The sequence below is a fragment of the Triplophysa rosa genome, linkage group LG18 (assembly GCF_024868665.1).
Source record: "Triplophysa rosa linkage group LG18, Trosa_1v2, whole genome shotgun sequence".
Taxonomy (NCBI): Eukaryota; Metazoa; Chordata; class Actinopteri; order Cypriniformes; family Nemacheilidae; genus Triplophysa; species Triplophysa rosa.
This window is the reverse complement of record NC_079907.1, coordinates 20,224,745-20,244,344: the sequence shown is the minus strand read 5'-3', so window position 1 is coordinate 20,244,344 and position 19,600 is coordinate 20,224,745. Positions and strand designations below refer to the sequence as shown.

The 19,600-nt window shown below is 45.4% G+C and overlaps 1 protein-coding gene across 1 annotated transcript; it reads right to left on the bottom strand.

The window, feature by feature from the left end:
* Nucleotides 1-580: 580 nt before the first annotated feature.
* On the bottom strand, nucleotides 581-3,771 carry LOC130568782 (1-phosphatidylinositol phosphodiesterase-like). Its single transcript, XM_057357831.1, has 2 exons — nucleotides 3,740-3,771; nucleotides 581-1,463 (listed from the first exon to the last, which is right to left on the bottom strand). The coding sequence occupies exons 1-2, from the start codon at nucleotides 3,769-3,771 to the stop codon at nucleotides 581-583; spliced, it is 915 nt and encodes a 304-aa protein (XP_057213814.1).
* Nucleotides 3,772-19,600: the final 15,829 nt, after the last annotated feature.

The following is a 19,600-nucleotide window of genomic DNA, read 5'->3' as shown; positions in this document are numbered from 1 at the left end:
TTTTTTTTTTGTTATACTGGTACAAAAATAGTGAAACCAATACCTGACACTTGCTGTTGGTTATCCAGACTCCAGCGTTCATCACATCACGTCTGATATCACTATTACTGACAGTGATATTCATAAGAACTAGACTTATCACAACTTACTGATTTCATGCTATTGGCTTGATGTGTGTTTGCATGAACAGTGACTCCAGAAGATAAGTACATAAATACTTTCTGCATGTTAATGGAGCATACACACATTAGTCTCCTTGTGTGAAATTTACAGGAACTGAATGTATTTGCATATTTAGTATTTAATTCATGGGATGCCTAATGATAAGACAATGTGCATATTTATGTCCCCTTTTGTTCCCTAGAATAAAAAAACATTAAAATATAATAGACTCAATTACAGGCAAGAAAATATTTTGCTTGAAAAAATAACAACAAAGTGATGGTTGCAATGCTGTATTACTGCGATGATAAGTAAACATACAGATATCTCGGATTTCAAAATTGTTGGTTTGAAGAAACAGAATCACTGAATTTTTTCTCAACTTTATTTATATAGTGCTTTTTTACCATTTTCATTGTTACAAAGCTGTTTCCAAGTTATTAGTTTCAGATTCAGTAGTGGGATCGATGACCATCTGAATTAAATCAAAACCTGGAAAGTCCATGGCTATGATCCCAAAATAAGGTTTGGGATTCTCATTAGATGCACATTGTAGATAATTATACAGTAAAGGGTTAATCTTCTCTGCAACACGTTTTGGAGTTAACCACTTCAATAGACCCACAATTGTACCAATGCCTGTGCCACTTGAATAGCTCATAAAAAGAGAACGTGAACCATTTTTAAGTGATTCTTTAGCACGATCTAAGTGCTCTCTAATTTTTTTCATCTTTTTTTCTACATTAGTTACTCTATAGTCACCCTTTTCATCCGTTTCAGTAAGAGGGACCCCCAGTTTAAAGTTGTTTTTCTGAACATAAACAATCTTTCCTCTTACTTGACCAATTCTTGGCATTGAAGAATCGACCCAGCTAATAGCCTTATTAATCTTGTTTTCAACCAAATCTGGAACTTTCTTTTTTAAAGAAGAGACAGGCTTAACTCTGACAAGCACAATCTCAGTTGGGTAGGCAGATAAAAAAATTTTGATTGTATTTTGAACTTCAGGAAATGTTATGTTTTGGTCAAATATTCCATGTTTAATTTTCAAACCTTCTCCAGACACTCTAAGATCAAAGTAACGTATCCCAGCCTTTAGCTGGTCCATCAGTGACCATGCCTGACATTTAGCTAATGGTCCTCCATGAAGGGCCAAGGCATCATGAGTACCAGGAATAGTGATTTCAGAAATTAACTTGTTATCGTCTAGAGTTGCCATCCAGCCAATGTTGTAAGAATCAGGAAGAATGAGAGTTTTCTGATCATTAAATATTTGTAGTTGACCACTACTCTTCTGCAGTCTGTGAAACAAAATCGGAATTTTAGGTCAACAATGTCAGGATTAATAGTTCTTCATACAAACCAGCTGTTAATGCCAGTCAAATGGCCATCATTACAGATCTTTAAGTTAAAAAATCTTTTATTTTTTCACTTTGGATGTTCATTTTTACAGTAAAACTCTGTGCAGCAGACAAGCCAAAACACGAGGAGCCATAATATGACATATTTGCATGATTTTGTTTATATATAATTTTAAGATAGATTCCTGTTTGAGATAAAAACATTTTCAATTGCACAATATTCTGAAAACATAAGACCTTGACAAACAATGAGACCAGAGAATAAATGCCATAAGAAATTGTTTATATACTCACAGAAGCAGCAGAATGCACAGAAATGTCCCGGTAGCTTTCATCTTCTTCACTACCTGTTTTTACCAGATGAAACAATAACTTTAACTTACAATTGACCCTTCGCAAGCAGTTTGATTGACAGGCGATCTGACCATTCATAACGCCGATATTATGTGCCCCCCCGTGACTGACCGCCATTTTGTCCGACAAACAAACCAGTCCTGTAGCTGCTGGCGTAGTAGAGCTTTGGTGATTAATATGAAAAAAACGCTTTTTAATTATTGTAATAGTAAACAGAAAGATATATAACAAGCTTTAATGGACATTCACACTATAACTATAAACGATAACTAAGTTATAACTTTTAAATGAAGGAGAATAACGGAGTTCACATCACAACTATACCAATACAGATAAGAGACACGATATTGTTGGAATCATTAATGTACTAATTACAGATGGAACGGAAGCATTCGGAAAGTGGTGTTTTAAGGCGGAATATAATACTTATTGATATATTACTTACATATTACATGTATGAGCAAGCTGGCAAGATATGCTTTGGATCCCTGTGATATGATGAGCTGTGTAGCAGTTGTACTGTGTTTGTTGTATTTAACACAAATAAAGATTAAGACACTGATGGACTGTTATTCTTTTCTGTACTGAACTAATATTTAAAACAAAGTTTACTTTCGGTAAAGTTTACTACGCGGCCGACCAAAACACTGCCCGAAGTTACTCTCTCTCTCTAAAATTGTCATTACTACAAATTTCGGAGTACATATAAACATGTAATACACCACATTTAGTTTAGCTATTGTCGTAATTTTATAGACCGCCTGGACGTCCCCACCAAACTAACAGCTCCCACAATCTCTAGTGCCAATCCTCTAATCTCTCAGCATACCCACTGGTATTATGAAACCCCACATTGGCATTGAAAAGAGCATCTCACCTACAGATGGTGTGCGCTGTCAGGAGTCGTCCTACGGGGCGGTGTCTGGTTGACCTCAGAATGTTCGGTCACTGGGCTAGGTCGTTGGATTTTTATTCAGGTTGAAACAATAATTATATTTGTAATCACTTCACACCGAGACTTGTTAAAAGAGGTAAATCGTATTACCATATTAAATGGCTTCGGTTTAATGACAAATCATAAAAAGGAATCGTACAAACATAACATAACAGCGAAAAGTCTTCACCACGAGGTTCGGCCTCGTTCAACATCTGAGTTCCCCTTTTATAGGGTGCCCTTACAAAGGAGTCGTGCCAGGATATACATCCCTTATTTGGGCACTACACATCATGACATACATTTCATACCTAATCATACCACATCATACTATGGAATCAACACCTTTAAACACACTGGAAATAACATTTCACCATCCTGGCCATTGACATCTGTTTACCCCCATTTAAAAACATATACATGGGGAAAGCTTCACACCCTTTACATTTCTAACACCTAAGTTTAACCGCTAACCTCTTCACCCTTCTCTTAGGAGTGGAGGTGTCAAAACAACGTCCTGCAAATCTATATGTTGCAGAAGCATAAGCATTATTACAGATTGCACTTTAAATCAACAGCCAGCGCTAATTCCTCCGGTGAAACCAAAGAGTTAACCTCGGCTGTAGTCACTTCTAAATTATAACAAAGGTTATCCTCTATGAATATTCCCCTTGCAAGCCTCAGGAATTTCTTATTGATACGTTCTTGCTGACGAATCAACCTTATTATTTCTGTAGCTCTGGAAATCCTATCACTCGTTGATTTCCGACGGTTTTGTTCTACGCTTGGTCTTCTTCTCTTCCTTGATCCTGATTTTCTCCTGCTTTTTCTGGAGACCTTGAACAATCAAATTATGCATGTCATACTTTATGGGTTCACGGTGAAAGGACATATACAAACTCTTTCTCAGTCCCTTTTTAGCATGTGCATCAAATACAACACCCTCTCTTGGACGTTCATAAGTAACCCATATGCCCCTTGTAAAGAAATCTGTTCTTGGTACCCAGTTTTCACAGCATATCATTGCTATTTTATCGTGTATTTCCACCTCTATACCTCCCACCCAGTCAAAATCGGGGTGGGCACAGGATAGAACATTCAATTTTATATGCATGACAACTTTAAACTGCGTTTCTGGTTCGCTAGTCACCTGTTCGTCATTATATATCATTCCAGCCACATAGACTTCATCTTCTGGCCACCAAACTTTGTGTTCCTTGACTATCAGGTCCACAAATTTCTCTTTTCTGACCGAATTCCTTTTTTCCTTTGTGATATTAGATCGTGCTTGATCTCCTCTATAATCATTATTATAGACTGGCGTGTCTAACCACTCTCCCTCTTGGGCTAACTCTATAGCTAGGGAGTTACAACTACGCACTTGCCACTTTTGGCCATGCTGAACATATACCCATGCCATCCTTCCTCTGGATTCTGACTTTAGATTTACTTCCGGAAAACACTTTAGTATAGGCTCCTGCCATAACCTCAAGTTCCACAGGTGAGATTCTTGCTCTGCTAAGGTCAGATCTTTCTCTTGATCCTTCCTATTTATGTCTTTATCCACCTTCTCCCTCTCTTGGAGAATTAGCCTTTTGACATCTTTCCCGTCAGTGGAGAAAATGGGAATTCTTGCATCCAAGAAAGCCTTTTTCTCCCCTTCCCGCATACCTAAATACGGGTGCCGGGAAAACCTGGTAACTATTCCCTTCTGGAATAGACCTATGGGATTAACGCTCCTCAAAGCTTCCCACACTGACCGTGACGACATCAATATATGGTCCTTCACCACACACACCTTACACTCAAACAGTGAAATACGTCCCACAAACAGGTACACTGCTCACCGTAATTCCCGTAGACCCTATACGACTCAATCCGTAACTTTGGGTGACTTGGTCTACAACTTGCACAGAGGAGAACTCCTCCTATCTCAATGTGACCCTGCGCACGTACCAACCATTCCGTTCTCATCCCTCGTTTCTCACAGAGGGATAGATTCGGCATGGCACATGGCTTACAGCAGATCACACACAGGTAGGGCCGGACTAAGGTCTCTATGGGCGCAGCCTTGTCGCCGACTAGGCCCATGACCCTCTCTAGCTCCGGTCCTAACCACATAAATGCCCTCGATCCAAATTTCGTTTGGCTCTCTCTGCAATACCATTGGTTTCGGGTCTATACGGAATGCTTTTGGTTAGTACTATTTTATTTTCTCTACAGAAATTTTCAACTAACCTGCCTGGTATACCTAACGTTGTGCGCACCGTTGACACGTATGCTTTCCATTTTTCCCTGCCATTTAACCCATTCTTTTAAACATTTGACTACATTTTCCTCTAAAGCAGTACGCATGGGCCACACCATTTTCATTTTTGTATGGTTATCTATGGCTAAAAGAAAATCGCAATTCCCTAGTTTCGTTTTGGGCCTCAATGGCCCTGCAAAGTCTATGCTGACTTCCTGCCCCTCATACTCATTGGGCAAATGGCTTTCCTTTGCTCCCTTGGCTGTCATAAACTTTCTACAGATCTCAGATTGTTTCTTCACCTGCCTGTATTTTTCTCTCCAACTAGGAACACTCAGATTGCTTAACCTGAGTTCCATTTGGATCATATTATAGCTGGGATGATTTAACTCATCATGCATTTTAGAGAACATCTCCTGGATCTCCTGGATTCTAGGATCACCTATCAGCTTGTCAACTTCTCTGTTGCCCTGCGCTGCCTCGCTAAGTTGTTTTGTGTGTGAGACCTGGTGATAACAATACACACACACTTCTTCCAACAACTCTGCTATTCTTAACCACGCATCTCTGTGCTTCATGGGTCTGTTACGAGCAGTATGGAAGCCGTTAACTTTCCATGTTTCCAGCTCTTTATTGATCCCTTCAGCTACATATTCGGAATCACACGTCAAAACAATTTCTTTATGTTCTAACGCTACAGCACGCTCTAGTGCCTTCTGTACAGCAACAACTTCAGCTAGCTGCGCATTTTCCGAGGTAATTAGTTGGCCGTCTTGTTTCACTAGATAACCCCACTTAACTTTCCCTGCTCTTTCACTTCCATCTGTGAAATATTTGGGAAGGTGTTTGTGCTTATCATGATATTTGGTCATTTTATCCTTTCTTTTCTGCTTAATCATTGTCCACTCAAGCTGTGTATCGGCGAGAATCAAACCCCACTGATCCCATCTCAATGAGTGAATTCGTGCTTGATTCATGACTAAATTTTTCTTTAGCCTCGCCATTTCACCTGCCATTGAATAGACAATAATTGGCTGTTCTTTAGCAAAAGCTTTCAACTGTAATAGTCTTTTGCTCATGGCAGCGAGAATTCTCTCTGGCCCGTTTGCTTCATGCTTGCACATAGGTGCTTCCTGTGCGTGTGTGTGAGAAAGGCGGTGGGGGCCCTTCCCCCCTTGTTAGAGAGCGTCAGCGTGACCTCCTGCTCTTGCTCACACACACACACCTCAAGAGGCACATTTTCATCTCGCCTCTCTAACTCTCCACTGTTTAATGCCATTTCGATTAATTTTGATCTGGCAGCTTCCATTTGGTCAGTCCAATGCCACTGACCTTCCTTGGTGCCTTGGTATAAAACCCTGGCCTCTCTCGAATATTTGGGAATTAGCTCTCGTATATAGTTCAATGTACCCAACAATGACTGTAGCTGTCTGCGCGTTTTGGGAGGCCCTGACTGTCTCATTTCCTCTAGCTTGTTCCTCGTGCTAGTGGTTATGGCTTTAGTATCTCTCCCTAGTTTAAAACCTAGAAAATCAACTTAATGCTTTCCAATTTCCATCTTCTTTAAACTAGGCTTTAACCCTGCTGCAGCTATATGATCAAGCGTCTCCTCCAACAACTTTAAGTGTTCTTCCTCTGTGTCATGGCTCTGCCTCTTTTGTCAGGTTTTTCTTGGTCTTGTGGCACAGCCATGACAAAGCCTTTGGTTTTTTGTGAGAAAGCCATGAGTTGTTTACATATTTTACATCTCATGTGCTTTCTCGTGTCTCGTCGTTGGCCCCGCCCCTCTCATTTCATGTATTGCTTCCCAGGTTTCACACCTGCCCCTCGTTATCTTCCTTCGTTTGTCACCCTATATAATACCCCCGTGTTCATTGTCTTGTGCTCGTTCATTGTATTGTGTTCATGCCTGTTCGTGCTGATTCCAAGCCTGGTCTTGTCATTGTTCCACCCATTCAGTAAGTCTAGTTAGTGTTAGTTTATTGTAATTTTGTCTAGTTTTGTAATTAGTATTTGTTAGTTTAGTTTAGTCAGTTTATGTTCCTGTTTACCTGTTATATCATTTCTCTTGTTATCGTGTCTTGTTTTCCCCACCGTGGGTTTTTTGTTTCACGTTTTTGTAATTAATAAAAGTCTTTGTTACCCCTGCATCCCCCGCTGCCTGCAATTGGGTTCTCTGCACCACCGTCGTGACAGAATGAATGACCCATCACTGAACCCAGCGGGCAGCACCATGAAGAAGAAAATTGCTGAGAAAATTATTGGTGCTCCTCTGCCCACACTTCAGGACCTGTACGATTCCAGAGTGAAAAACAGGGCAAGAAAAATCATCATTGACTCCACACACCCAGCACACAAACTCTTTGATCTGCTGCCCTCTGGCCGGCGCTTTAGAGCACCAAACACCAGGACTTCCAGACACAGAAGCAGCTTCTTCCCCCAGGCAATCTCCCTCCTAAACAGATAACTGCTCCTTAAGAGCAATATTCCACTTCCACTACTCCTATAGTGTGCACTATAGTGCCTTATTATATCTACATCTTATGTATACATGTATATAACACTACCTCCACTTACTAAATTATCCATTTGCACAAGTGTACATACAATCTGTTAATATGTTTATTCTACTATATACTACCCTGTACAATGTCTCTTATATGTTATTATCCCCCATTTTCTGTAAAATAGTCTTTATTTTATATATGCGCAATTTAGAATGTTTTAGACTGTAAATCGTATTATATTGTATTGTCATTGTGTTGAATGTCTGTACTAGAAGCTTCCAACACCAAAGAAAATTCCTTGTGTGTGCAAGCACAATTGGCAATAAAGCTCTTCTGATTCTGATTCTGATTCTGATGAACAATGCCCCCACCGACCGATGGTCTTGCACCTCCAACCCGGTGTAGTGGGAGGCTAATCACACGCTGGAGGAGGACCATTCCCCGCCTAGCGCCAGCGCCCCTTGCTGGACTACACCCGGGACGTCGAAGCCAGGAAGGGTTCCGTCCCCAAGGTGTTGGTCCGGGCCTACCTGGTGGCCGGGATGGACGACCCTCCACCTTTTTCGGAGCGAGAGGAGATGGTACATCAGCCGTTCCCACAGTTAGTGGAACGGCTGTAGCTTCGGGAGGAGTCAGTCAAGGACTCCTTCCCCAGCTGCCATCTGACCTCCTCTCGCCCCGGTCTGGTTTTCATCCCGGAGGGCGGCATGGTGGGTACCCTCACCCTGGGGAACTCTGCACCTCCCTCCACTGGCTCTGGGGCCTCTGGTCCGCCTACGACCCTCCGCGGCAAGCGGGGGAGGATGGCGTCCGGGGGAACGTCCAAGGACTCCTCCGGTGCAGAGTTAGCCACGCCTGCCACCGCTGCCTCGCAACCGACCACAGGCCCTGCGGTTCGGTTGAAGAAGAAAAGGCAGCGGAGGGGGGCCCAGATATATATTAACATGGCTGGCTTTCAATAATCAATCACCCAATCTTGGCTCCGCCTATAAATAGTAAAGACGCCTTACCTTCTTTTTCCCGGATCTCTCGTAAAGTCATTTGCTCATAGACGCACACGCAAACACAGCAGCTCGTTCGCTTTACACGGTTGTTCTTTTTGCTCTTCAATAAACCATTCCTGAGAACCAAACTCAGGATTTCATCAGCACAGGGCGGACGCAAGGGATCCTATGGAGTTTAAAAGCGCTGCAGCCTTCCTGCATGTCCGCAGGTCCGATCTGTTAATCTATCTTCCCTGCTGATTAGGGAAGTGATTCCGTATTCCCACTTGTGTATGTTTGCGCTCGTCACCTCGTTCGTTCCCAGTTGCAATTGATGCCGGCACGTTAGCTCGCTGCTAATGCTAGCTCGCTGCTAACGGGACACGAGTTTAAGACGCCGGCATCTGTAACATATGCTAGTCGGGCTTGCAAGATATAGGGCTCGTCGTATTTTGACCCAATTCATTAACGGTACGCCAATGCCAATACAGTTACGTTTCAATGGCTGTGGATATGTCCTGCCTGCACTGCGGGCAGTTGATGATTCAGACGTTGCGTCACGGGTGGCTGTGTTCCCACGGGGCTCAGCTACGGCAAGCAGCGAGGGTGATATAAGGATTACTGTGAGCACTAATCCGTCAGCCACCGGCTCGCGGACCGTTCGCACCTCGCCTTGCTCGTCTGACCGTTCCCCATGAGAAGGGGCGTGATGATGAGAGGCCGTTGCAGCATCGGCTCCAAGCCGCACTCGCCCCCAGTGCCGTGTTTCCCCAGAAATGCATGAGGGACTGAGTACGACCTGGAACGCCCCCTTCGGCGCGTGCACGTCAACTAGTTCCATCACCCTTTCTTCCCTCGATGGTGGGGCAGCTAGAGGATACGTCAATGGCCCCCTTGGGGCTCGACCTAGACTCCCGTCCAAAGCACATAGGTTTTTCGGCATCTTAGGTGTCGAGAGCTTACTGTGCTGCGGGCCAAGCTGTCCCCTCTCTCCACGCTATGGCCATCTTGCAGGTCCATCAGGTGAAGGCGTCGAGAGAGCTCCACGAGGGTAAGACCGACCCAGTGCTTATGCAGGAAGTCCGCGCCGTCACCGACCTCGCTCTACGGGCGACCGCGCGGGCCCTGGGTCGGGCGATGTCCACACCTGTGGTCCAAGAGAGACACCTCTGGCTGAACCTTGCACAGACGAGTAATGCCGAGAAAGTCTGCTTTCTCGACGCACCCATCTTGCAAGGGGGGCTGTTTGGTGATACTGTCGAGCCGCAGCTCTCGACAGTAAAGGAGCATATCAAGCATATCCTCCCCCACCGCGACTCAGCCGCCCTCTGGCCGTCGAGGTCCCGTGCACCCTCTGCTTCCCAGCAGCCCTGGTCCTCTTCGACACTCCGGCTCCGGTGCCCCCACTCAGGCGGCCCCCCGGAAGACGTTGAAGAGGAGACCACCACCAGCAGCTGCGGCGGAAGCCGAAGCGGCCCTCATGGGAAGACCCCAGGGAGATCGAGAACACCTTTGGGCCTGACCCCATCGCTGGTTGGTCGATCCGGGACGGTTCCTGCCCTGTCCCAACAACCCACTTTTAAAGGTTTTTCTCTCTCTCTGGGTGTTTATCACAGCAGCTCTCACCCTCTACACGACGGTGTTCGGCAACTCGACGATGCGTCATGGTGAGACCCAGTGTCGACTATAATCAGCAGCCTAAGCACTCTCAATCGATGGTGCGTTGTGCTACATCATCGCCAGGCAGGTAAAACTGCAGAGCCGATCTCCTCACCGAGGGCCCCCCCACGGCGAGGGATCCGCACTGCCGGACATCGAACCACCCCCCGGGAGGTCGATGAAGCAGAACGTACCCCTAGCCTCCCTGGATCGGTCCCTGGGAGCCTGACAAGGCTTCCCAAACCGTCACGGTGACTACGGGATACGATCCGTCTCGGCTATGCGGTCCAACTCCCCAGACGCCCGCCCAAGTTTCGGGGCATCCTCTCAAACCTCAGTCAGAGGCAAGGATGCTCCCGTGTTTTGGTACGAGGTCGCCACCCCTCTGGAGAGGAAGCGATCGTGCTCGTCCCTCTAGCCGAGATGTTCAACGGGCTTTACAGCCCGTACTTCATCGTCCCCAAAAAGGGGGGTTGCTAGATCTGCGTACCCTGAACAGGCACCTACTCAAGCTGCCGTTCAGGATGCTCACGCAGAAGCGCATCCTGGCATCTACCAGATGTCAAGATTGGTTCATGGCAATCGACCTGAAGGACGCTTACTTTCATGTCTCGATTCTCCCTCGTCATCGCCCGTTCCTACGGTTCGCTTTCGAGGGTCGGGCATATTAGTACAGAATCCTCCCTTTCGGTCTGTCCCTGTCCCCACGAGTCTTCACGAAGATCGTAGAAGCCGCTACTAAACTATCTCGACCACTGGCTCATTTGACACACTCGCGAGATCTGTTATGTACACACAGGGACCTAGTGCTTCGGCACCTAGATCGATTGGGACCACAGGTCAACCGAGAAAAGAGCAGGCTCTCCCCTGTGCAGAACATCCTCTTTCTTGGTATGGAACTCAACTCTGTCATTACAGCGCGACGGACTACAGAAAGCGCTCAGTCATTGTTGAACTGCCTGGAATATTTCAAGCAGTCAGCGGTCCCCTGAAACAAATTCAGAGGCTCCTAGGCATATGGCATCCTCTGCGGTGGTGATACCCCTCGGGTTGATGCACATGAGACCGCTCCAACACTGGCTACAGAGTCGAGTTCCCTGGAGAGCGTGGCACACTGGCAGCAGGCGGATGGTGATTACGCCTCTCTGTCGACGCACCTTAACCCCTTGGTCTTCAATGACTTTTCTACGGACGGGGGTCGCTCTCGGGCAGGTCACGAGGTGCGTCGTGGTGATGACAGACACCTCCCTGCAGGGTTGGGGTGCCGTGTGCAACGGGCATGCAGTGTCGGGGCGATGGATGGGCCCCCGCCTGCGCAGGCATATCAACTGCCTTGTTGGATGTGCTACTTGCACTGAAGGGGCTACTACCTCTCGTGCAGGACAAGCACATGCTGGTCCGGTCGGACAGCACAACTGCCATAACGTATTTCAACCGCCAGGGTGGCGTTCGCCCACGGCAACTAACACGACTCGCCCGACGCCTCCTCCTGTGGAGTCCGCTGGTGAGCAGATCCCTGCGAGCCACACATATCCCAGGCAACCTGAACCAGACAGCTGATATGCTCTCTCGTCAGTTGACGCCTCGCGGAGTGTGGCGACTCCACCCCCGCACAGTCCAGCTCATTGGGTACAGTTCGGGCGGGCTCAGGTAGACCTGTTCGCCTCCCTGGACACCACCCATTGCCCGCTAGGGTACTCCCGTCCGAGGCCCCCCTCTGCACGGATGCTCTAGCTCACAGCTGGCTGTGGGACAAGTGGAAGTACGCCTTCCCCCCAGTGAGCCTCATTGCACAGACCCTGTGCAAGGTCAGGGAAGAGGAGCATCAAGTGTACTAGTTGCGCCATACTGGCCCAACCGGAATTGGTTCTCGGAGCTAATGCTCTTGACGACAGCTCCCCCGTGGCCGATTCCCCTGACGAAGGACCTGCTTTCCCAGGGGAAGGGCACGTTATGGCTTCCCAGGCCAGACCTCTGGAACCTTCATGTCTGGCCCCTGGATGGGACAAGGAGATCCTGAGTGGCCTACCCCCTGCGGCGGTTAAGACCATTACTCAGGCTAGGGCCCTGGCCACTAGGCGGCTATACGCCTGTAAGTGGTGCCGCTTCTCATCCTGGTGCTCCTCTCGAAGAGAAGACCCGCGGAGTTGCTCGATCGGGAACGTGCCGTCATTCCAGAGACTCGAGAGTAATCTCTCCCCTTCCACACTGAACGTGTATGTAGCCGCTATGTAGCCGCTATTGCCACTCATCATGACCCAGTTGGCGGGCTGGGCAGAGCAGTCCTGCCCCTTAGGCCGGGTACCAACTGAGTTATCCACAACATAGCTCTAACCGGACCTAGTGCTACCGGACGTTGTAACCCCCCAGCAGGGCGGTTCCGTCTGATGTATCCTCATGATTGGTTCCCACCTTGGTAACCCATGACCTTCCCTAGGTGGACGTCCACCTCGCGGTTAACTCCTTCAGTCCGCACATTCCTCCCATGAGTTCTCCCCTAACGGTGAGACCATGTTGGTATCTCTACTAAACTCCTCCCTGTGGAAGGAAGTGGTCTCTGTAGCGCATCCCCCATTTGAGGAAGTAGCGCTTACCCAGTGGCCTTACGGTACCGGGCGGCTTCTCGCTGTTAGAGAAACAAGGCCACCGCCTGTGAGGCCGAAGGCAGGGGCCTTCCCAACTTTCAAGAAAAGCTCTGGGACCCCCTACCTACCCACTGGTAGGTTACAATTTCGCGGTAGCGCTTAGGGCTGACACGCCCAGGCCAGTCACCGTCGCTTCGCTAGAGATTGTGACAGGGCACAGTGTTGTGGCGTTTTCCATAGGAACCCCATCTGTCGGCTCGACACAACGTCGAGAGACTGACAGAAAGGGAACGTCTTGGTTACGGATGTAACCTCAGTTCCCTGATGGAGGGAACGAGACGTTGTGTCCTTCTTGCCACAACACGTGCTGCCTACTGCAGAAGTCGTGAGAGGTCTCAGGCTCCTCAGAACAAAGGTGAATGAATGAGGCACGCCGTCTCCCTTTTGTACCCGGATATCCGGGGGCGGAGTCCGGCATGCAAATTACATTCGCCAATTTCATTGGCCTTTTCTAAGAAGTCGGAAGCGATTGGTTCTCAGGGACGAACCCCATCTGTCGGCTCGACACAACGTCTCGTTCCCTCCATCAGGGAACTGAGGTTACATAAAGAAAGTCCACAAGTAAGACATACAATTAAAGGGAAAAAAATTACAGCATTAAAAAAATACAGTATTTTTTCACTGGAAGGCCATTTCATAAAAAGCCAAAGAACATGAAGTTATGAGTTTCTTAAAAGACATGCAGCATTTGTATTCACACTGTTCTAATCACATTAAGTTTATAAATAAAGTGTGTCATGCTGCCATCTGACAACAAAGCAGTAATCTCAGACATAACAAAAATTGGTCAATTAAAGCTTTGGCCAGACAAAGATTCATTGTGACTGCTGCCAAATTATTTTCTAATCAGAAAAAAACCTGCTTCAAATTTCAGTATACCAGCATGAATGTGACATTGTGAAGATGTTAACAATTTTTTTTTTTATTACCCCCTACATTTATTTCAGGCAAAGCAAACCAAGATTAAAGAGGCAGCCAGAGACCAGGTGTTACAAAAACTGAAGAATTCCCTTTCTCAGAGCAGGGCCGTAGACACACAAGATCAAAGCACCAGCTCTGAGGATGAAGTTCCACAATGTCTTCATAACTTATGCACACTGTTTTATTGAGTATTTGGCTACATTTTTTTTTGGTTTGAATGTTTTATAAACTAGACCGCAATAACAATAACTCTTAATTCAATCAGAATAAGCATTTATATAGCATTGCAGTTTAATATGTACTTAATTACACTCAAAGTGCTTTACGATCATCCGGAGTCTCTCCCCAACCACCACTTGTGAACCTAGCATCCTGTTATATTTATTTTTAAATGTTTTTCTTTATTTCTTCCTTATTAACATTTTTGTCCAGGTACAGCAAGCAATGACTAAGAAGGCTGCCAGACCCCTGGCATTCACTTCCGATCATCATATCAGTTCTGATGAGGTCACAAATATAGCGAGCCCACTCCGACACACCAGTTCTGATGATGCTACAAATATACGGAGTCCTGAAATGGTGAGTCATATTTCTTTCTTAGCTGTTATCTATGTACTCTCCTGTACACAAATTGTTTCTCTATTGATTTTCACACATCTCTTAATATTTTTTTTAGTTTCAGGCCAATGACGTAGATGAAGACTTTGGTCTAATCTCAACCCAGAGAAAGGCAAGTTGACTTTTTTTTAAAGGGTTTTTATCCATTTCTGTCACCTGATGGGGTTTGTGCTCCCTTGGCTTTTTGGCTTTATGTCATTACTTTGATTTTGGCCAGTGACCAGTGAATTTTTGGCAGGCCAAGTAAAATTTTGAAGCATTGGCCCAAGCAGGGCAGTAGCAAAAGTCTTTAGCATTAAGGCCTGCAGCTGTTTTACAGTGGAATTTAAATTTGAGCATCATAATTTTTTTTCAGTTTCTTTCCTGCTTTTTTATTGTAACAAACACGTTAACGAGATATGTGACTTTAATAAAAAGTTTAAATGTGCTTATATTTCATTGTTTGTTTGCAGATGAAGGACTCTAACACTGGGCTGAAAATGCTGTTCCAAATGGATGAAGAAATTCTGACATCCCTTCGTGGTAGGTTTTTTCATGTTGGCATTGGTGGGATTGACATTACAGTGCAAAGTGCCAAAATACGCATGACTGCCCTGCACTGAACATTAGTATCAATATTTATGTAATACTGGCCAGCTTTTACATTTCATCCATCTGTCAAATGCCTAAGATGCACAAGACAAATATTCTTATTAGTCAAACAACACTATCTTACCTTTTCCCCCTTACTGTCACATAGAGCTCCCAGAAATGATTAAATTAATGAAGGAGTGTGTGCAGTGTGTCCGATCATTGATTGCCTCACCCGGTGGGATCCCCTCATCAGGAATGTCATCTGTCTCTAGTACTTTGGCCAGTGAAATTTAAATGGTATGTTACACTTAAGGATTAAGATCTACAGTATAGTCAATTCATAGATGTTTAGAATGCAGAATCTCTACCATGTAATTTTATGTTAAAATGGATTAATATTAAAGTGATCCATCTGTCAGGGACTCAAATCATTACTTGCTTGCTGTTCTTTCACATTTGATTGCCTTTAAATGGCTTAAATTGATTGAGAGTTTAAACTGGTAAGGTTACAAGAGTAACCACAAATACTGTATTAACCGACTGTCATACAACTCTATGTTGAAACTTACTTACTGCTAGCATTGTTTTTCCAAAAAAGCTTGTTTTTTGCACATTTTAATATTGGAATAAAATGTATTCATCATAGGTATCTCCCTACTATGTATTAATTTGTCAGTTGAGTCTCTCTTTCTCTCTCCCTCCTGCTCTTTATACAGCACTCCTTCGCTGGAAGTGGAGTGAGTGTTCCGAAGAGGGCCTTCCAGCGGCTGAACAGATCTCGAATCACAATTTTTGCCCAGGAGCTGGCTGTTCTGGTGTTCACAAAGGAACTGCTGGCAGAGTCTACCCTAACAGGAAAATCTGGAAGANTTCCAGCGGCTGAACAGATCTCGGATCACAATTTTTGCCCAGGAGCTGGCTGTTCTGGTGTTCACAAAGGAACTGCTGGCAGAGTCTACCCTAACAGGAAAATCTGGAAGAGGGGGCCCCCCCAAAAAACAGCTGGATGTTGAAAAAGTGCAGGCCATAACAGGTCTGCAATTTTCTTGAGTTAATTATTTGTAAATTAAGTAAATGTTAGGGTTTGAGTATCAACTTATGATTCAATTTTATATTGATTAATTGGGATATATCTTTTGGACAGTAACGAAAAGCTTTCTGAAGGGAAAAAAACTCAGTTGTACTACAATATTACCTGTCATGGTCCTGCCTTCTTGTTCATGATTTTCTAGTCGTGTGGCAGGATCGTGACAGATCCCTTATGTTTAGTGTGAAAAAGTCATGGGGTGTTTACCATTGACACTCCATGTGCTTTCTCGTGTCTCGTCATTGGCCCCGCCCCTCTCGTTTCCTGTATTGTTTCCCTTCCATGTTTCATTACCCTCACCTGCCCTGTGTTATTATCCCTCGTTTGTATTCCCCTTTAAATAGTCCTCATGTTTCATTGTCTTGTTGCTCGTGCATTGCGTTCTATGTACCTTTGTTCCTGTGTGCCTCCTATGTTCACCGTATTGCCTGTGCCTCTTGTTGCTGTGTCATCAGTTATAGTAAGTGTTTAGTTTAGTTTAGTTTAGTCCACCCCAAGTGTTTGTCAGTCTAGTGTTTAGTCAGTCTTCGTTCTGTGCTTGTTTAGTATTTTCTTGTTTCTGTTTTTACCTCTGAGACCCCTGAGGTTCGCTGACATAGTTCGGTATGTAGTCAACCGGGCTCATTGGCCGTCGTCCCGGAGGACTGCACACTGGCCACTGTCACCCTGGGGGACTCTGCGCCTCCCTCCGCTAGCTCCGCGGCCCTTGGCCCTCCTACGACCCGCCGCAGCAAGCAGGGGAGGAGGGCGTCCGGGGGGACGTCTACGTACTCCTCCGGTGCGGAGCTAGCCACGCCCTCCACCGCTGCCTTGCAACCGACCACAGGCCCTGCGGTTCGGTTGAAGAAGAAGAGGCAGCGGTGGGGGGCGTGGACTTCAGTATAGCCTGTGTCCAGCCCAGCATTACGGTGCAGCCGATGTCCCAGTCGGTAATCGAGCCGGCGTCCCAGCCGGTGCAGCAGCTGGTGCAGCAGCTGGCGTCCCAGCTGGTGCAGCAGCCGGTAATCCAGCCGGTGTCCCAATTGGTGCAGCAGCCGGCAGCCAGTCCGGTGCAGCAGCCAGCGTCCAGTCCGATGCAGCAGCCGGCGTCCAGTTCAGTGCAGCCGGCATCCAGTCCGGTGCAGCCGGCACCCAGTCCGGTGAAGCAGCCGGCGTCCAGTCCGGTGCAGCCAGCGTCCAGTTCGGTGCAGCCAGCATCCAGTCCGGTGCAGCCGGCATCCAGTCCGGTGCAGCCGGCATCCAGTCCGGTGCAGCCGTCATCCAGTCCGGTGCAGCAGCCGATGTCCTGTTCGGTGCAGCTGCCTATGTCCTGTTCGGTGCAGCTGCCAATGTCCTGTTCGGTGCAGCTGCCAATGTCCTGTTCGGTGCAGCCGGTGTCCAGTCCGGTGCAGCCGGTGCCCAGTCCGGTGCAGCCGGTGCCCAGTCCGATGCAGCCGGTGCCCAGTCCGGTGCAGCCGGCAGCCGGCATCCAGTCCGGTGTCCAGTCTGGTGTCCAGTCCGTTGTCCAATATGGTCCTGCACCTGCATTAACATGAAACCAACAATGAGCTATACAGTTGTCAGCATTTATTAATCTTGTTTATTGTTAGTTAATGCCAAATACAATTGTTCATGTTAGTTCATGGTGCATGTTCAATGTTTTTAAAAATATTAGTAAATACTGAAAATAAAGATTAACAAATGCAGACATGTAATCTAATGCTTAACTAATGTAACATTCTAAAGTGTTAAAAATATATTAGTATTCTATTGCAATTCCATCAGTAAAGCATATCGTCGCTGTCGGGCGGAATCCTTGTATCTCCAAAACCATTCTTTTTCAGGAAATTAAAAAACTGCATATTTTGTTGAGTTATTAAACATTGTATCGTTAAAGTTGGTATTATACCTTATATTGCTATCATATACTGTTGTGTACCAACATTCACACAACATTTCCCCAAAACCATGTTTAATCGGAGATAAAAGGTTTATGACTTGGGAGCAGGGAGATACGAGATTAAGCTGTCATTGATAAGAATGGTACGGACACAGACGTCGCTGCTGCCAGCAGTTTTCATCAAAGTCTGCGGTCGCGCTGAGCCTTTTGACAAGAGACGAGGCTTTAAAAGCTAATGAAAGCTAATGATTGTGGTTACATACATCTTCCTAAAATTTATTTTAAACGTTAGAGCTATAAGTAATGAAATACCAAAATAAAACGTGAAATTAATCTGCAAGCAAATGAAGTCGGCGGTCGCGTTGAGCCTCTTGACAAGAGAAAAGGCTTCAATAGTTAACCAAAGCTAACGACTGTGGTTACATACATCTTCCTAAACTCTATTTTAAAGGTTTAAGAACTATAAGTGATGTAATACACAAAACGATGAGCTGACTAGGCTGTCTAATAGGCGGAAATTAGCTGAATCTGCTCGCAAATTTACCTTCGTGGCTCACGGGCTTCCTTCTGCACCGAAGCATTACAGCATTACAAGCATTATCGATTTTTAACAAATCAGACCTACTCAAATGTATCTAACCTAACTATTTTCACTCATTATTGTCAAAAAAACTTTCAATCAGGAGACGTAATGCCGAGAGGCTCCCGCGGAGTGAAGAAGAGGTGGAGTTACAAGACTTCTCAGACAGTTGAAGTGTCCAATGGAGTTAAGAGATTTGCTCTCAAGCTATTTTCAACACTTTAGATTGGTTAATAATTTGTAAAAATAACCTACCCACATGGGGACTGACCAATAGCATCGATTTGTGAAAAAATATTAAATTGACCAAATTTGGACATAGGAGGTTTCTGCCCGACAGCGACGATATGACAGATCTATGAGTTTGAAATGCACATTAAAATTGTATTCATATAATGAGATGAAACGTCTTATTACGGCTTAAATAGTTTCATAATAATGAGATTGGTCCATAGTTTTGTAAAGTCTAGTTAACTGAGGTTGTGCTGGGCAAATAGGGCACCCCTCTGTTATAAATCGTTTTAAATCTTTTAATTACTTTATGTCTAACATAACATAATTTTCATGTCAAATTCTTAAATGTAAATCTAAGGCCATGAATCCATGAATGGTATATCTGCAAGGTATCATCTAAATTTAGCATTTACATTTTGCCAGAGATCTCAACATCAGACATGAAATAAACGCAGTTTGAAAGCACGAGCAGTTTGTCCCTTCACGCATCCCGTAGTTCGATTGTTTTAACTTTGTTTATTAGTTAGTAGAATGTTTTCATTTTTTATTTACATGGATGGATTTAACAGTGTTTGCATATTATTTACAAGAACCGCTTATGGCCACAGAATGGGAAATATTAGAAATAAACTCTATATTACCAGTTTTTATTCAGAGATGTCTGCAGAACACAACACTTTTCATTACACATTTTTTGTAAAAGCAAATAAAGTGTAACTACAACAACAGCTAGTAGACTCTACTGCATCTACCTGTCGATGAACCGATCTGTCGTCTTCAGTGAGCGGACACAGACTGTGAGGAGCGAGCGTCAAATGGAAAACGCGGAGTGGAATCATATAGCGGTGTATTCAG

Excerpts from the sequence above, each read along its gene's own strand:
- LOC130568782 (XM_057357831.1), bottom strand. The coding sequence starts at position 3,771 with ATGAACGTCCAAGAGAGGGTGTTGTATTTGAT. Across the intron at positions 1,464-3,739 it reads GAGAGGGTGTTGTATTTGAT|ACTGCAGAAGAGTAGTGGTC; the intron begins GCACATGCTAAA and ends TTTGTTTCACAG.